This window comes from Hemicordylus capensis, chromosome 5 (genome assembly GCF_027244095.1).
Source record: "Hemicordylus capensis ecotype Gifberg chromosome 5, rHemCap1.1.pri, whole genome shotgun sequence".
NCBI classification, from domain to species: domain Eukaryota; kingdom Metazoa; phylum Chordata; class Lepidosauria; order Squamata; family Cordylidae; genus Hemicordylus; species Hemicordylus capensis.
The window spans coordinates 112762580-112779808 of NC_069661.1; the positions used below are offsets into that span (position 1 = coordinate 112762580).

General features: G+C 43.9%; 1 protein-coding gene across 1 annotated transcript in view; it reads left to right on the forward strand.

Annotated features, from left to right (window-relative positions):
- The first annotated feature begins 1345 nt into the window (after positions 1-1345).
- SEPSECS (Sep (O-phosphoserine) tRNA:Sec (selenocysteine) tRNA synthase) overlaps positions 1346-17229 on the forward strand; it is a 48262-nt gene continuing 32378 nt past the window's right edge. Inside the window, exons 1-4 of the mRNA XM_053258119.1 lie at positions 1346-1575; positions 10064-10218; positions 13577-13695; positions 13788-13946. Of these exons, the coding sequence (XP_053114094.1) occupies positions 1462-1575; positions 10064-10218; positions 13577-13695; positions 13788-13946 (547 nt within the window). The 5' untranslated portion in view covers positions 1346-1461. The remainder of the gene's footprint in view (positions 1576-10063; positions 10219-13576; positions 13696-13787; positions 13947-17229) is intronic.

Here is a 17229-nt window from a genome sequence, read left to right on the forward strand (position 1 = left end):
TTTTCAGAAAATTGACAGAATTGGAATAGAGGGGGCATTGCTGTACAGCTGGAGAGCATGTTATAGCACTTTCTCTTATTTCTGCCTTTAAAGCCATTTTTAGCCTTCTTCCCCGCACCCACCTCCAGGAACCTAACCCCTCAATTCCCATTATCTCAAGGTCTCATTATCCACGGTTGTAGGCAAGAATGGAGGGGCAGATAAACAAGGGGGCTTTAACTCCTTAAAGTAGTTTACAAAAAAGAATGCATGGCTTCCTGTCCTAAAAGGGCTCACAATCTAAAACATAAGACACACACCATCAACCACTACTGGGGAGACGCTATGCTGAATGGAAGAGGGACAGTTGCTTTCCACCTGCTAAATATGAGAGCCATCACTTTAACGGTGCTGCCCTTTTACTCCAGTTCGCAGGAGTTAATAAATGAACTCGCTAAAAAGCAGTCTTGGAATTCAACCAGATTCAATACAATCACACAAGAGTGTTACAAATGATTGCACATATACAGATTAGAAAGAGAAATAAACATTTGTTCATTCTGTAGATATACTTATTCAATAGCAGCCCATAGCCCACAGAAGGCTGCCAGCTCTCAGTTTATATGTATGTTTTTGCAATGTTAAAAGGAGCCTTAAAATCTTGAGACGTATAAAGAATTTCGTTTTTCATTCTGTAAAAGACTATGTGCTCTCTTGGGACTAGAGAGAGAGAGAAAATGCTTGAAAAGTGTGTCTGTGGCTCACCTAACTGAAGGCTTCCAGGTTTTTATTTTGAAGTCCCACCAAGTTAATCTAAAACTAATCTCCAATTTTGCTACCATAAGGGCTACCATGTTTGTTTTTAACTTGGAACTTATGTATTCAAATTAGTACTAGTCAAATCTGAAGAACTTCTGGCTGTTGTATTTTTAAAAGGGAGTGTAGCCATTAATTTGTTCTCATGGCTTTAACACAACCCGAGATCTTTTGCACTAGACACAGTATTATGTAAAGAACTTCCTGAATCACTATCTGAACGTTGTCACATATTGCAAATTCCACCATGCCCTTTATCAATTACCTATTTTTCTCTTCGCCCCGCTTCCCCTGTTTTTTTAATTTAATATTCACCCTGAGGAAGAGTTCTGTGAAATGTGAATGTTTTCTCATGACGTCGTGACTTGGTTCTACTGTTCAAAGGACTTTTTCTCCAAGAAAATATACATAAAAAGCGGAACGAAAAGAATTCTACGAAGCTACGTCATCTAAGGCAAAGCACATGCCTTTCCTTCTGCCTCCTATCCTACAGAGGGCGCTAACCGTCCCGGTTCCTGCTATACCGCCGTTCCTCTACGGCAGCTCTCGCAACTCGTCTGAAGGTGGAGCTTCGCCGGCGTGAGAGACGAGGCCGTGCAGGTGTCGGGAGTCCTCGCGTGCGCAGCCGCAGAAGTTCGCTCGCTAGTTGTCATTTGTGCCTCCGCCATGAATGCGGAGAACTTCGAGGCCAGCGAGAGGCTGGTGAACGCGTCCTATGTCCGGCAAGGGTCGCAAGGACGCCGCGCGCACGAGCTCCGTTTGCGGGCGCTGCTGGAACAGGTAATAACGGGGCTGGAGTCTTTCCGACGGGCTCGGAGGGAAGCTTGGAGGGGCGGGTACCATTTTTGGAGCCCCGCCCCATCTCAAGCCACACCTCCCGCGATTTCAAGCCTCGAGGCCATCTGTTCTCTGTGCTGTCGGAAGCGGGTATGGGAGGTTTCCGACAGCACATTGTGACTTCATGCATGACGCTAACGTGCCTTTAAGTAGCGGAATAACTTATAACACTCACTGAGACTCAAGTAGTTGCTTAAAGAAGAGGCTGCCCCACTGCATCTCTTCATGATTTATTGCTCTACCTTGCAATATGGGTAATTCTGCTGAGGTCCTGAATAAGGTGTTGGACGCAGCAGAATTATTTAAAACAATTTAAAATTTAAAACAATGTTAAAATATGTAAATCTAATAAAAAAAGCCTAAGTGAACCAATGTGTCTAAAGTGCCTTTTAAAAAGTTGTCAGAAATGGGGAGGCTCTTAGTTCAACGGGGAGTGCATTCCACAGCCTTGAGGCAGCAACGGAGAAGACCCATCCCTGAGTAGCCACCAAATGAGCCAGTGGCAACTGCAGACAAACCTCTCCAGATGATCTCAGTAGGTGGTGGGGCTTTTAATCACTGTAATTGTTTAATTGTTATTTTTAAATGTTTTTAAATTGTTAATTGTTATATTGTTTTTAATTTGTTTTAGCTTTTTATTGTTTTAGTGGTTTGTTTTAATTGTAAACCGCCCTGAGCCATTTTGGAAGGGCGGTATATCAATCAAATAAATAAATAAATAAATAAATAAATAAATAAAGAAGGCATTCTCTTAAATACACTGGAGCTGTGCTGTTTAGAGTTTTGTAGGTTATAAGCAACATCTTGTATTTTGCCCAGAAATATATATAGAACCAGTGCAGTTCTTTTAGTATATCTGACCCAGAGACCAACCTGGCTGCAACATTTTGCACCAACTGTAGTTTCTAGACTACATACAGAGGCAGCCCCACATAGAGCACAGTAATTCAGTTTGGACGTTAAGACCATATGCACTACAGTTCTCAGATCATTTATCTCAAGAAATGGATGCAGCTGGTGTATCAGCCAAAGCTGATAGAAAGTACCTTCTCTGTACTTTCTTGGAGGCAGCACACCCAGAACAGTGACTCATACAGAAGCACATGGGGGCAGTGATAGATTTACTATGAATCCAGCCAGTCATGTAGTGTGGCATGGGTCTCCTGAGCTTCAAAAGATCTCCAGCTGCTGCTCAGTGGTGCTGAACTGCTGCATGAGAATTATTCAAGACAAGAGTCTTTCCTTAGGAGGAGGTGATGGATGGTGTGTGTGTTTTGGTGCAGAGGATCTGGGAGTTAACATTCCAAGGTGAGGATGTCTGCAGATAGAGGAAACTGATGAGTAGGAATATACAAAAACAAGTTACCTTACTTTATATGGGCTAAACCAAGGGGGCTGGGTCTAGGGGGAATTCAAAAAATGAAACTAAGCACAGGGTCTCACCTAAATCTGCCTGGAGAGGTGGTGTGTCATACAGTCTAAAAATGTAAAAATGTCTTTTTAATGTGCTTCATTTTATTCAGAAAAAAGTATGTCTCAGTTCTGAAAAGTTTGAGAAACATTGGTCTCATGGCATAGTCTTAAGGAAAGGAGAACTGTGATCTGTGATTTGTTTGTTATTTCTCTGTGTAAACCGCCCTGAGCCATTTTTGGAAGGGCGGTATAAAAATCAAATTATTATTATTATTATTATTATCTTCAATGATGCCACAGCTGCAGTCCAACAGTTGCCTGTGACACCTGCCCAATCACATGTTGCACACCATGCTAAATTTCAGTATGCCACCTGCTGGGGGAAGGAATCACATTTTTCTAGAAGCAACATGTAATGGTTTGAGAGCTGGAGAAATTAGGTATCTTAGCACAAGTGTTTCTTTGAGAGAAGACATCCAGATCCCATACAACAAAAGAGAAAAACCTGTTTCTTGAAAAGGCACATTTGTTGCTTGATGCTAATGATATGTAAAGATGCTTTTTAATATGCCAGGCTGTGCAATACCTAAACAGTTCTATCAAGCTCTGTAGGAGGAAAGTCAAGAAACAATATTGTCTCCTTTTTCACTAGAACAGTCAAGCTTCTGTTTACTCTAACTACCAGTTTAGTGTGCAACCAATGAATAAACATATATGGGAAATCCCACTGAATTCACTTGGTAGGCATACATAAATTTATTATGAGAAAAATACTTTAAGCTTTTTTATCTAAACTGCTTTTTAAACTCATGGATGGTATGTAATTTAGTGCTAACAACTATCCAGGTGTTCATACCCACACTATTTGCCTTGCTAGATTGCAGTCTCTGGCTCACTTAATAATTTATTATTATTATTATTATTATTATTATTAAATAATAATTAATACTAATAATAATAATTAATAAACTTACTTAGCCACCCCATAAAAAATTGTTCTCTGGGTAGTTCACAATACACCATTAAAACATCGAGTAAAAACACACAACACACACGCATACAAAAAATACAATACCAAAAAAAATGTAAAAACTTCTTTAAAGTCAGTTTTAAAAATCAAATGTACAAGGCCTGAGTGAATAGAAAGGTCTTTACCTGGCATCTAAAACAAAGTGATGATGCCAGACGAACCTCACTGGAGAGGCTGTACCATAAACAGAGTGCAACCACAGAAAACTCCTTCTCCCTAGTAGCCACCCACCGGAGCTCTTTGGCAGAGGCACTCGAAGCAGGCCTCCAAATAAGATCTTAAGGCCAGGACATATGTGGCAAGGCACTCTCTCAGGTAACCTGGTCCCTAGCTATTTAGGGCTTTAAAGATTAAAAGGTCACCTGAGACTTCTCTGCTGCTGCAATCCAAGGATGTCTCAGTGTATGCTTCACCACATGGCTCGAAGGCAGGACTATGCAAATTAAGTTGAAGACTTTAAGAGTCACCCAGTTCTTTTAGTCCTGCATTTGGTTCCAGGCAGTTCTCTCTCAGTTTTTCTCCAATTGCTTCCTTGTTTCTCTCTCACCTATTTCCATTTATTCTTTTTAGTTGGCGTTCTTGGTTTGTAGCTATGCTGGCACACTCTTTTGAATGTTATGACCAATTAAAAAGTGAGTTAGAAGGGGACCATCTTCTTCCTCACGTTCTTCATCCTCCACCTCAGGGAGCCCTGCCTCTAAAAAGGCACTCCAAAAAAGTGCCCCCCCCAAGGTTTAAGTAATCTAAAAAAGGGAAGTCTAGATCTTAGCAAAAGGGAAAAGTGTACACTCTTCTGAACTCTCGGGCCCTGACTTGCCTGACCCTAGGAGGCCCACCCCCAGGGTACCAGAGGGCCCCACTGCAGCAGGACCCCTCACAACCCTCTAGCTAAGTCTCCATCTACTTCGGGATCTCTTATCCCCTTGGGTAAGGAGCCCTTCCCAATGAAGGATTTCCCAGAGGGCCCGGGGACCCCTCTGGTGTGCCAGACCCTGAACACTCAGACAGAAAATAAGGGGAGTGGTCTGATGGTTAAGAACCAGAAGGTTCAGAGGCTTCATATAGATGTTTCCGCTATTTGGACTTTGCCCTACTGATGAATAAGTCTATACATACTTTAGGGCTCGATCCACCCACGTCTCTGGAATCCCAGCCACCAAGTAAAAGTGTGCTGGTGTTTTCTAGCCCAAGGGCGAATAATATGGCCCTTCCAATTCCAAAGTTGTGTGTGTGTGTGTGTGTGTGTGTGTAGGCAGCAAAGGTAGAATGAAAATGTCCCACCTCCGATAGAAAGAACTCAGCAATAGCTAACAAATTCTATTCCCCCCCACCCCAGTAGATCACCCCCCCCCCCCGGGATGGGGAACCCATCCTAAAAGTACCCACTGATAAACGCCTTGAAGAGGCCATGAGGTGCACTCATGATTTGGCTGCCTTAGCGATGAGAGCTTCCGCAGCTGCCTTTATGGTAGCCAGGGCACCCCTCATCTGGCTAGATGGCTTAATACAAGAACCAAACTCTGGTGCCACTCACATGCGGCAATCACTCATAAAATTACATGAGGCTCAGGCCTTTATCTCGGCTTTCACTCTTGACTTTATTTGCCTTGCATCACAGGCAGCAATGGCTTCAGTAGTGGGCCACTGTAATTTATGGTTGAAATATTGGCAGGTTGACGCTACCTCCAGTGATACCCTTCAATGGGGGAAAATTGTTTGGGGATGAGGCCTTAAAAGAAATCCTCATAGAGTCAAAAGATAAAAAAGCTATGACCTCTTTGACATGTAAACTGGAGCACACACAGTGGAGGAGACTGTTTTCAGCCCTTTTTTAGCTCCCCCCTTCCTTCTTGGTGGTAAGGATTGAGGTTATAGGTCACAGCACTCCTCCTAGAACATATCAAGGCCTTCCAGACAGGGCTTTGGCAACAGAGCAGCTTTCAGTGAACACACCCACCCACCCCGGCTAAGCAGCAATTCTGACGCTGGGGTGTGTGCTCTTGGGTGGCCGCCTCTCCACACACTTGCATTCCAGGGAGTGCACCGCCTCCGTCCTCTGGGTACTCACCTCCATCGTGGTGGGCTACTCCATAACAGTGGGACACAAATCCCCCTCAATGCTTCCCGCCCACTCCAACCTCCTGCCTCCTCTTAAAACATGACGGTCTCAGAGGTGCAATTCAGCATCTCTTGTCAATAGGGACCATAGAGAATGCCCAAACAGTTCAACAGGGTACAGGCATCTACTCCAGCATTTTCGTGATCGCCCCAAAAGATGGCTCCCTACGGGCGGTGTTGGATTTAAAATTCTCAACTGTTACGTACAAAAAGTGCAAATTCCGCCTGGAGACCCTAAGTTCCATTGCGGGGGCCCTCCAACATCTTGACTGTCTAACCGCCATGGACCTAAAGAGGCTTACTGGCTATCCCAATACATCAGGACAGTCGCCACCTACTGCGCTTCCTTTACGTAGGTGCGCATTGCCAATAAAAGGTGATCCCTCTTGGTCTCTCTTCAGCATCTCACATATTTACAATGATCTGGTCACCATTGGTAGCACATCTCCGCCTCCTGGGTGTAGGGATATTTGCGTATCTGCATTCATTGTTTCTAAAATCTCCTTCACTTCAGACAGGGACCTACAAAGCACTCTTCAGGTGGTCCAGGATCACAGCTTCTCGGTCAACAGATAAACAAGCAGCTCAACCCATCTCACCAACTGCTCCATCTGGGCATTCTGATAGACATACAATTGGACAAACTATTCCTACCCGCAGAGCGCAGGCTCACTCTGGAGGACGAAGTGAGACAGGCCCTAGTACGGAGATCCCTTCCGTTGCTCTTCCTTTCCAGAATCCTGGGGCTGATGGTAGAAGCCATGGAGGCAGTGCCATGGGCACGCTTTCATCTGAGGCCCCTGCAGTGGTTACCATTCCATCTGGAAATTGTAGTAAAATCCAGCAGATGGGTCACCCTGACCCCTCTGGTACTTTGGTCCCTGCACTGGGGGACAATTATTCCATACCTCTTGGTGGGAAAGGAGTTCCTGGATCCACCCTGGATCATCATTGCCGCAGACGCCAGCAAGTACGGGTGGGGCACTCACTGCCTCTGTGAGTCAGCTCAAGGAAAGTGGTCAAAAGATGAAAAGCAGCACAGTATCAACTGTCTGGAGCTCTGAGCAATCTTGATGGCACTCTAGGCACCCCAGTCCATCAACACGTGTTGATATGCACAGACAACACCACAGCAAAGGCGCACATGAATCACCAGTGGAGACCAGGTCAGGATCCCCGCAGGTGAAAATGGTCCTTCTGTTCCAAGGGGCCTAGCAGCATGTGACATCCATGGCAGCCCATCATGTACAGGGAAGACTTGAACGTGGTGGCAGATTGGCTCAGTCGGAAGGAACTTCTCACAGGGGAATGGGAAATGAACCCGAAGACCTTCCACCTTATCATGACACAGTTCGGCCATCTGTCTGTGGACCTTTTTGTGATTCCAGCCAATGCGAAACTACAGTGTGTTTCATCAAGGTTCCCCTGCCTTCAGGTAGAGGCAATGGATGCACTCTCAGCTCACTGGCCAGAGGGTCTCCTGTTCACCTTTCCGCTGACCCTGCTCTTTGCCCGAGTCCTTCGGAGAGTAAAACTCAAGGCGCAAGTCATCCAAGACCCTGGTTTGTCAGAACTTACCAACCTGGCCACAGCAAAACGCCTGATGCTACCAGTCATGGAGCCCTTCTTCATCAGGGCTCAGAGTGTCATCCAGATCTAGTCCGGGCAAAGATAGCTTCTTGGAGACTGAACTGTGCCTCCTAAAACGGCACAGCTGTTCATCCAAGTTGTTTGACACAGTGTTAGCCTCCAGATGTCCTTCAACAAGTAGGATTTACCAACATACCTGGAAGGCCTTCCTAAGATGGTCTACCAAGCATGCAGTCCCCAAGGGATTGGCTACCATGAGGCACTTCCTCCAATTCCTCCAGGACGAACTGGGGTCCCTCTGCAAACACGTTAAAATGTCAGACTGCCTCCCTGGTGGGACTCATCTCAGGGGTTTCCAAACACTCTCTGCAACAGCTTCTTCACTTAGTGTTTCCTCAGAGGGGCAAATCTGCTCTCTTCCTAGTGGGCACCATCTTCCTACCTGGCAGTGGCATACAGTCCTTCAGGATCTCTAGGGTTCCCCTTTCAAACCAGTGAAGTCTATTCTACTATGTCTCCTATCTTTAGAGCTTGCCTTCTTCATAGCGGTCATGTCGGCCCGCAGGATGTCAGAGCTCCGCACCCTGTTGGTACATAAGAACTTGTGCATTTTTTCTGTGGTCTCTGTTGGGCTAATTCCGGCCTCCTTTTTTTGCCCAATGGTGGCCTCACCTTTTCACATGTTGCAAAATGTGGTTTTGCCCTTGCTTTGCCAAAAGCTGGTACACCCGGTGGAATAGGCCTGGCGCAGGTTGGCCGTCCGTAGATGTCTAAAGACGTGCATAAAACATATTCGTACTACAGACTCACGTTCTGTTTCCTCTTTACCGCAAACGACGTGTCAGGCCATTTTCCCTGCCACTGTAGCTTGGTGGTTAAGGGCTTGCCTAGCACTGGCTTATGAATCCCAGTACCTTAGGACTCCCACTAAAGTGTTTGCTCATTCTACCAGGGCTGAAGCGACCTCGGCTGTTTTTTCTACTAACACTCCTGTCTGGAATATTTGTAGAGCAGTTACCTGGAGGGCGCCTTCTACGTTCACCAGACAATAGGAGTTGGATTCTTTCACCTCTGCCCAAGTGGCTTTTGGGAGGCGAGTTCTCCAGCTGGTGCTTCCTCTGGAGGAGGCAGGGGTGCTCCCTCCCTAGTTGGGGCTGAGGTCTGTGGTATGTCCCCACACTGAGACATCATTGGATTGTAGCAGCAGAGAATGGAGCATCGGTTCACTCACAATGAAGGCTGCTTCTTGCTGCTGCATCCAAGGATGTCTCGACCCTCCCTTCAGCATCCACGCCTCCTTTTATCTACACCTTTGGAAGATATTTTTTTCTAACTGTCCGCCATTTGTTGCTGACACTCGGGGGTTTATTTTTTGTCATGGTTTGCGGTTCCATTTGTTCTATGTTTACTGGTCAGTGTTTAGCTTTGAGGTATTCTTCGCCTCTTGGCCTAAAAGAACTGGGTGGGGTCATGCTCCGCTGGCTTTTAAAGGCTTCAACTTAATTTGCATAGTCCTGCCTTTGAGCCACGTGGAGAAGCATAACCCACACTGAGACGTCCTTGGATGCAGCAGCAAGAAGAAGCCTTCACGGTGAGTGAACCAGTGCTCCAGTCTCACCCATAATTTGAAGATTGGAAACATGAAGCGGATTCTGTATGCTCCCTCCTCCCTTAAGTGCTCTTCCTTTTGTGTTTGCAAGTTTCCCTCCCGCATTATCCTGATAAAAATAGTTTTTATTATGGGTTGTGTGTGTGTATGTATGTATGTATGTGGTGGTGTGTTATTTTAAAGTTCAACAAAACAAGGATAAGCACATTTCCCAGCTGAAAACCTGAGTGCTTTAGAGTAAGTTACACTTAAGCTTTTCCTTATTCTGGAACATAGGAACATAGGAAACTGCCATATACTGAGTCAGACCATTGGTCTATCTAGCTCAGTATTGTCTTCACAGACTGGCAGTGGCTTCTCCAAGGTTGCAGGCAGGAATCTCTCTCAGCCCTATCTTGGAGAAGCCAGGGAGGGAACTTGAAACCTTCTGCTTTTCCCAGAGCAGCTTCATCCCCTGAGGGGAATATCTTGCAGTGCTCACACATCAAGTCTCCCATTCATATGCAACCAGGGCAGACCCTGCTTAGCGATGGGGACAAGTCATGCTTGCTACCACAAGACCAGCTCTCCTCTCCTCTCCTCTCTGGCTCGAGTCATCTAAAGAACATGAACAAAACACAACCAAATATCCATTAACTGAATTATATTTAATTGTATTTTTTCCCCTGAAGGGCAAATGTCCCGAAGATGGATGGGATGAGAGCACTATCGAACTTTTTCTTCATGAACTTGCAATTATGGATAGCAACAACTTTTTGGGCAATTGTGGCGTGGGTGAGAGGGAAGGAAGAGTGGCATCGGGGCTAGTGGCCCGTCGGCATTACAGGTACATTCTGCTTTTTCAGGCTGCTTGGTTTTTTTTTATTATAGAGGTCATGAATTATGTAGACCTACATTTAAGTTTTTAAAACCAGTGAAATAAACAGTATCCATGTCACTTCAGCCAGAAGAATGGCCCTTTAATCTGTTTTATTGATCATTCCTAACACTTGCTCTGCTAGAAAATAAACGTTTAGGATTGGGAAGTGTGTCATTTGCATCACCATTACTCTTTCAAACTATACCGTCTTAAGCTTTGTTTGGTCATTCTGGAACCATGTACAGTGCCCGCAGTTAAATGTTCCCTGCAAGCCCTGCTCCCCTGCAGACATAAGTCTACACCCCGACTCACCATGAGAACCCTTTTGTCTGAAAAGGCAAATGATGTGCCTGTAGGAGAGAGCCTCCTCTGGTTTATGAAAAGCAGGGAAGATTCTCTCCCTGAGTGCATACAGTGTTTGCCTCTTCACACAAATGCTGTCTTCATATGGTGTACATACCTGCCAACACCTGAATGGGAAAATAGGGACATATTGGCAGGTATGCACAGTGTATCACAACAGAAGCAGGGCATTCAGGAAGCATCATGGACACTACACAATTGCAAGATGTCTGAACAGGGCTATCCTGATGTTGCAAGCAGATAAAAACATAATTGCAATAAGTTTAGAACTGGTATAGTTTGGATTTCAGAGAGAATCTCATGTTAAAGTGACATGATTTTCAGACACTTTTTCAACCAGTAGCAAAGAAAAAACTTACACCCTTACCTCCATGAACAGAAACCAGTTTTTGTATTCAAATCTGCCGTGTCTCCAAGGCAAGAGTTCTGAATCAGGTGGGAAACACAGCTAGCCCTTGGGATATATGTGTGGTATTCACCATGCATGCATTTCCTAATGGATGATCAGCATTGTTGCTGATCAACAGGTGAGAGGTGTGTGGGCATTCGGCCTAGGCACCTATTCTCTGCTCCCTCTTCACGGGTGAGAAGTACTGCAGACAGAGGCAGAGCTCTGCATATCTTCTCCTGCACTTCAGTTGCCTGGATCAGGGAATAACAGCTGCTACATGAGTTCTAAAAAGACTAACTGTAATCTCATACAAGTCTTCTTCTCCGATATTGCATTCCTGATGTGAGGTATAAGGAGCTTTTTGCACTTTTAAGAACGTACAACCCATTTCTTCGCATGCTAAAAATCCTTGCTGCATTTTAACAAGTATTAGTGAAATTGAGTTTTGGGGTGAATAAATAAATAAATCTGTATTTTTCTTTCCCATTTCAAGTGAATTGGTTTTAGTGTAGGGCATTTAACAATCATTGGTACACTAATCACAATTTCCTCTTTTGCATCAGTATTTAAAACAAACAAAAAACTAAACACCAGTTACATGCAGATTTGAAATTATTTATTTATGTATTCATCATATTTCTATACCGCCTGATATAGACATCTCTAGGGAGTTGCTTTCTTAAATGACCCTTATGACAGATTGATTGCTGCTAACAAAGAAAATCCCATTTAAATTGATTTTATCCAAATGACACAGAGTTTATGGGCAAGCTTTGTTTCTAATAATCTGAAGACCTGAATCATCTGGCACTTGATTGGTCTATTTTATATTTTGGATATGAATATAATATATCTACTGCAATTTAAGTATGTGCTTATTTTGCTGTTCCAAAGAGTATGTATTTGACTGACTGTTGTTCCAGCTGTCCTGTCAGCAAAGTATTTACTGGAATTCTAGTTCTTAAAGCATTAGAACAATTGAATGCAATTGTTTGACACAGAGACCCACATGTTTTGGATTGGCTTACTAGCCAGGCATTATATGTGGTTGCCACTTAATCCTCTCTTTTCCTCCCCCAAGTGCTCTGTGTGCCAGAGAAGAGCCTTCCTTCATGTAGAGCTTTGTTGAAGGCAGAAAGTGCAAGAGATCTGCACTGTTCTGCAAAAGCCTCACATGAAATGAATCAAGATCAGATGCTTCCCCTGTGTCCTCTGTTTTGCGGAAAGGAGTCTCAGTGTTTGAAATATGTTGAGATCCTGTCCTGGACTCTTGGTGTTGCAGAACTGCCGTAGCCACCAGAACACTGAAGATGAGGATGAAAAGCCTAGACACTTCTATGTTTGTTGCCTAAACCAAGTGGAGAAAAGCCTTGGGTTAAGCAACCAGTATTTTTGCAACGCTGTATTGGTGCTAGAAATTCAAAGGTCCACTTTGCAAACCTTAGACAGGGATGCAGGATCCAGGAGTGGCTCTGTAACCATCACCATAATTTTTCCTCCAAACTCACTTGCTTAGTGTTTACACGTAGGATTTTCTTCTCTGAACAGGTAATGCTAATGCATGGCTGCTGCTTTGGTGCAGGAAAAGGAGCTGGGACAGGCGGATGAGGCAATTGTCAAGAGCACGGTTTTGCTCTGCTGCTTGCACATGGCAAAGCATAAGATCAGATTCAGTGATCTTCTTTGCTGTGCCTGTGTAGTCCAAGATCAACTAAGCCAATGATATCAACTATTTTTTAAGCAGGGGCCACTTGGGTTTAAAAAAAAAAAAATCAATGTGAGAGCCATTTCTCACCATACTGACCTCTGCACAGTGCTTCATTTTTCCCAGCGTGGAGAGTAGCCTTTAAGAGAAGGCCCAGCATCATCTTGGAAAAAACACATGGAGCACTGGGAAGTGAGTCTTTCCCAGCACTTTCCCTACAGAGCTCAATGAGGAAGGCGCTGGGCAGAACTATACTTTTGTGCACTCCATGAATGCCTTCCAAGATGGTGCTGAGCTTGAGAGGCTCCATTTCCCTGAAAGGAGCTCCACTGGTCCTGGCCAAAGTGCAATACTGCAAACAGTCACTTGTGTGTGGTGCCAGCTGACTATGCAAAATATTCAGCCTAATAAATAATATTCAGCCAGCGAGCCACACTAAAGTCGATTGAAGCTACCATTAGCTCCTGGGCCTTGCAACGAAAGACAATGCACTAAGCCAAACACAGTGTTCTCCAGCCATGTATCAGCCTGTCAGATGCTCAGTAGTTCTTCTGTGCTTGCAGTCCCAAGCAGTCAGCAAAAACAGGAGACTTATTAGCCATATATATGGCTGATGGCTACATTCGTGTGTGTGTGTGGGCTGAGGAGATGTTGTTTGAAACACAGCTCTGTAGCAAGACTTAGCTAACAAAATCCAGTCCAATGAATTGTATGCAATAAACCTCAGAACATTGCACTAATATGAAATCACCTACCATATTTACCACTACTGTGTTTCATACAACATGATATCTATGTATGTTGTATTGTTTGTTTTTATGTTAATTTGTGTTTTTTTGTCCCCCAATTTTCTATTTTGTTTCCAGGTTGATACATGGGATTGGAAGGTCAGGTGATATTTCTGCTGTCCAGCCAAAAGCTGCAGGCTCTAGTCTCTTGAACAAACTTACTAATTCAATAGTCTTGGACATTATCAAACTTGCTGGTAAGTGCCGAACTAAGTGTGTGTTCCTTTTTGGATGTCCACAATGATTAAAAGTGTTTAGTGTTCACTTCTGTTTTGCCTTTTATTTGCAGGTGTCAGGACAGCAAATAGCTGCTTTGTGGTCCCCATGGCAACTGGCATGAGTTTGACCTTATGTTTCTTAACTCTGCGGCACAAGAGACCAAAGGCAAAATACATTATCTGGCCACGTATAGACCAGAAATCCTGCTTCAAGTCAATGATTACTGCAGGTAAAGCATGTGTATGTATAGATGCTCATGGTTTACATAGCACCACATATTGCTTGTTTTAAAACTGCATTTTGTCACTAAAACACTATAGAAGCATACCCTTGTATTACTCAGGTTATCAGAACATATAATCAAGTCTGTACAACTGTATAGTTTCTAAAGCTCCAGTAACTATAGCCTACTGGAGGCCTGAAATCAAATATTTCATCTAAAATAACCAGGTGATCTGCAAAATTCAACTGCCTCATTTTCTCTTCATCCCACAGTCCTCTGGCTTCCCAACCCCCTCCACAACATACCATCTCTCCTGTCTCTAGGCCCTATGTGAGGATTTTTCCAAAAACCACATAGACCTTGTACTCCCCTTGCATCCATCATACTGCTTTTCAGAATTTAATTGCTCATCCCTCCACTTCAACAGTTTTATTGTTTGGGAACATTTTGAGGTATACCAGCAGCTTGTGTTTTGGCTGACAGGGAGCCTGCAGAAGGGCTACATTAGCAGAGAGCCCTAGTATGACTTGTAAGAGAAGTAAAAGGTCAGGGTTAAACCAGATACAATGGTAAGTGCAATATTACTCTTTTGCATTCTTTTTCTATTTTAAAAATAGTAGCCATAGGGTGGGGGCAATCAGGATCAGTACTGTGTCATGTGGGGAGAGGCTGTTTTTCTTTTTATGCTGCTTGCTTACAAAAATTCCACTGCCACCACCCCTACAACAAAAATGCTGTCCTCAGAGCTGCTATGAGCTCCGGGTGTCAACTGAAGCTTCATTTTAGCAACATTTTAAATCAGGATTGCAGCGCATGGGAAAGCACACCCTCCCCATGTGCTGCAGCCCTGATCAGGCCTCTCTGTGGCGATAGCTATTTTTAAACAAGAAAATAATAAACTGCAAGCAACAGTTACACATTTAGTGTCACATCATGTTTTACCTTCAGAATGAGCTCTTGAATCTTTTCTAGAATGACCCGTTTGAAAGAAATGAGATAAATTCCGGAGGTTTTGGTCATCTAAGGGGAAGACTAGTGGAAATGACTGACACCTTTGCTGCATTCTTAGACATTTGTTTTCAGGGCAGAGCATGGATGTTCCAAACCACTTCCACCACACTTAGAATGTACATCTGTCTTCACCCCATGCATCTGTCCTCACACTGACGCAGCCTAATGCTTTCCATATGTGCCTCACCACAGGCTTGTCCTAGTCCAGCCATCTTCCCTCCATCCCATTTTCTTTGCCAATTTTTCCTTCCCTATCAGGCTCCTTCTGTCTGTCCATTTCCAGTCTCTGCCCAGCTTTTCTGTGCTCAGAATCATCATTGTTTATATTTCATTCCAACACAACACTTTCTCGTCATATGTTTTGCACATTGTTCTATACAATTTCATCTCCCTTCATATCCCTTTCTACCAGCCTTTCTTTCCTTAGCCTCATTTTCATTTCCGGTTCCTCTTTACCAGCCTCAATTTCCCTTAGTCCCTGACTCTTGCCTCCTTCGTCATCTACACTCCCCTCTTTCAGACTTCCTTTTATCCCTCCATAGTCTTTGCCATTTTATAACACATTCCATTTCTTCAGCTGCCTGCCTCGTCCATCCCTCTTCTCTTTAGGTTTCTCCTTTTCAGTTCACTTTATTCTTTCCTCACTTTCTCTAATGAAGAAATAAGCTGCCTCCTGGGTCTAGTGTTCCTTCATTCCTCACATTCTTGGCCTTCCTTGCCACCATCCTCTTTTCCCCCCTGGCATTCCGCCTGCTGCCTCTTCATCTCCCGTTCTAGCAACAGAACATCCTATCATCAAAGTGTACTTAAAATCTCCAGTAGATTAATTCCAGACTTCTGTGTGAGCTTTTAGAAGAACTCTCATTTTGTCCTGAATTTTTGCCAGATCTTGCCATTAGCTGGAGTAGGACAATTAGAAAATTTGGTACAGAAGATAAAAAGCTCTGTCTCAGCCTTCTCTCATTGTGACCACTGGTGCAAAGCAGTAATGAACTTGAATGCATGGTGATATCCTGGCCAGGATCTTTGTTTGCACTGTCTGTCAGCAGATTCAGGACCTTCTTAGCAACCATGCAGAAGACCTGACACATGTATCTCAGGAAGTACATGGATAGCACAAGGACAGGTTGAGCGCTTCTTGCTTTAGTATTCTCCTTAACTTGTCTGAGTTGATGTGGGTTTCCATTCCTTTGAGGTCATGTGACAGTTTGGTGATCCACCTAATTCCTTGTGGCCACTGTTTGTTTATTGTTTGTTTGTTTATTTGATTGAGTGATTGATTGATTGATATACCACCCTTCCAAAAATGGCTCAGGGCAGTTTACGATTAAAACAAACCACTAAAACAGTAAAGAGCTAAAACAAATTAAAAACAATATAACAACAATTAACAATTTAAAAACATTTTAAAACAATTAAACAATTACAGTGATTAAAAGCCCCAAAATCAAGTTAGAATATTAAAACAGATTTAAAAACCCTGGAAAGCCAGGCCAAACAAATACGTTTTAAGGGCTCTCCTGAAGGCTAATAGAGAATTCAAATTGCGGATTTCCGCAGGGAGTGCATTCCACAGCCCCGGAGCAGCTATAGAGAAGGCCCACCTCTGAGTTGCCACCAGATGAGCTGGTGGTAACTGGAGACGAACCTCCTCGGATGACTTTAATGTGTGGTGGGATCATGCAGAAGAAGGCGCTCTCTAAGGTAACTTGGGCCTAAGCCATTCAGGGCTTTAAAGGTAATAACCAGCACTTTGTATTTTGCCCGGAAACATATCGGCATCCAGTTCAATTGTTTCAAAATAGGCGTAATGTGGTCTCTCCGGGTTACCCCAGAGACCAATCTGGCTGCCACATTCTGAACTAATTGAAGTTTCCGAACTACGTACAAAGGCAGTCCCACGTAGAACGCATTGCAATAGTAAATCTGTAACAGGGATTCCCAGATGTTATTGACTACAACTCCCATAATCTCTAGTTGCAATGGGGATTATGGGAGTTGTAGAAAACAACATCTGGGAATCCCTATTACAGGGAACACTGGCTTTCACTCATTCATCATTTTCTTAGCGACCATGCAGAAATGATTCCATTATCTGGCTATTGTCCCCTCTAGACTGCTTGTTTGCTATTTCAAGAACCACTGCTTGCACACATAGCCCAAACAGAGAAACCAAAATATTTTGTTTTTCAGAAGCTACACTCTTAACATTCCATTGCTGACATTTTCTCCTTCCAGCAATTAAATTGGTCCATCTCATTTGATATTGCCCAACTGA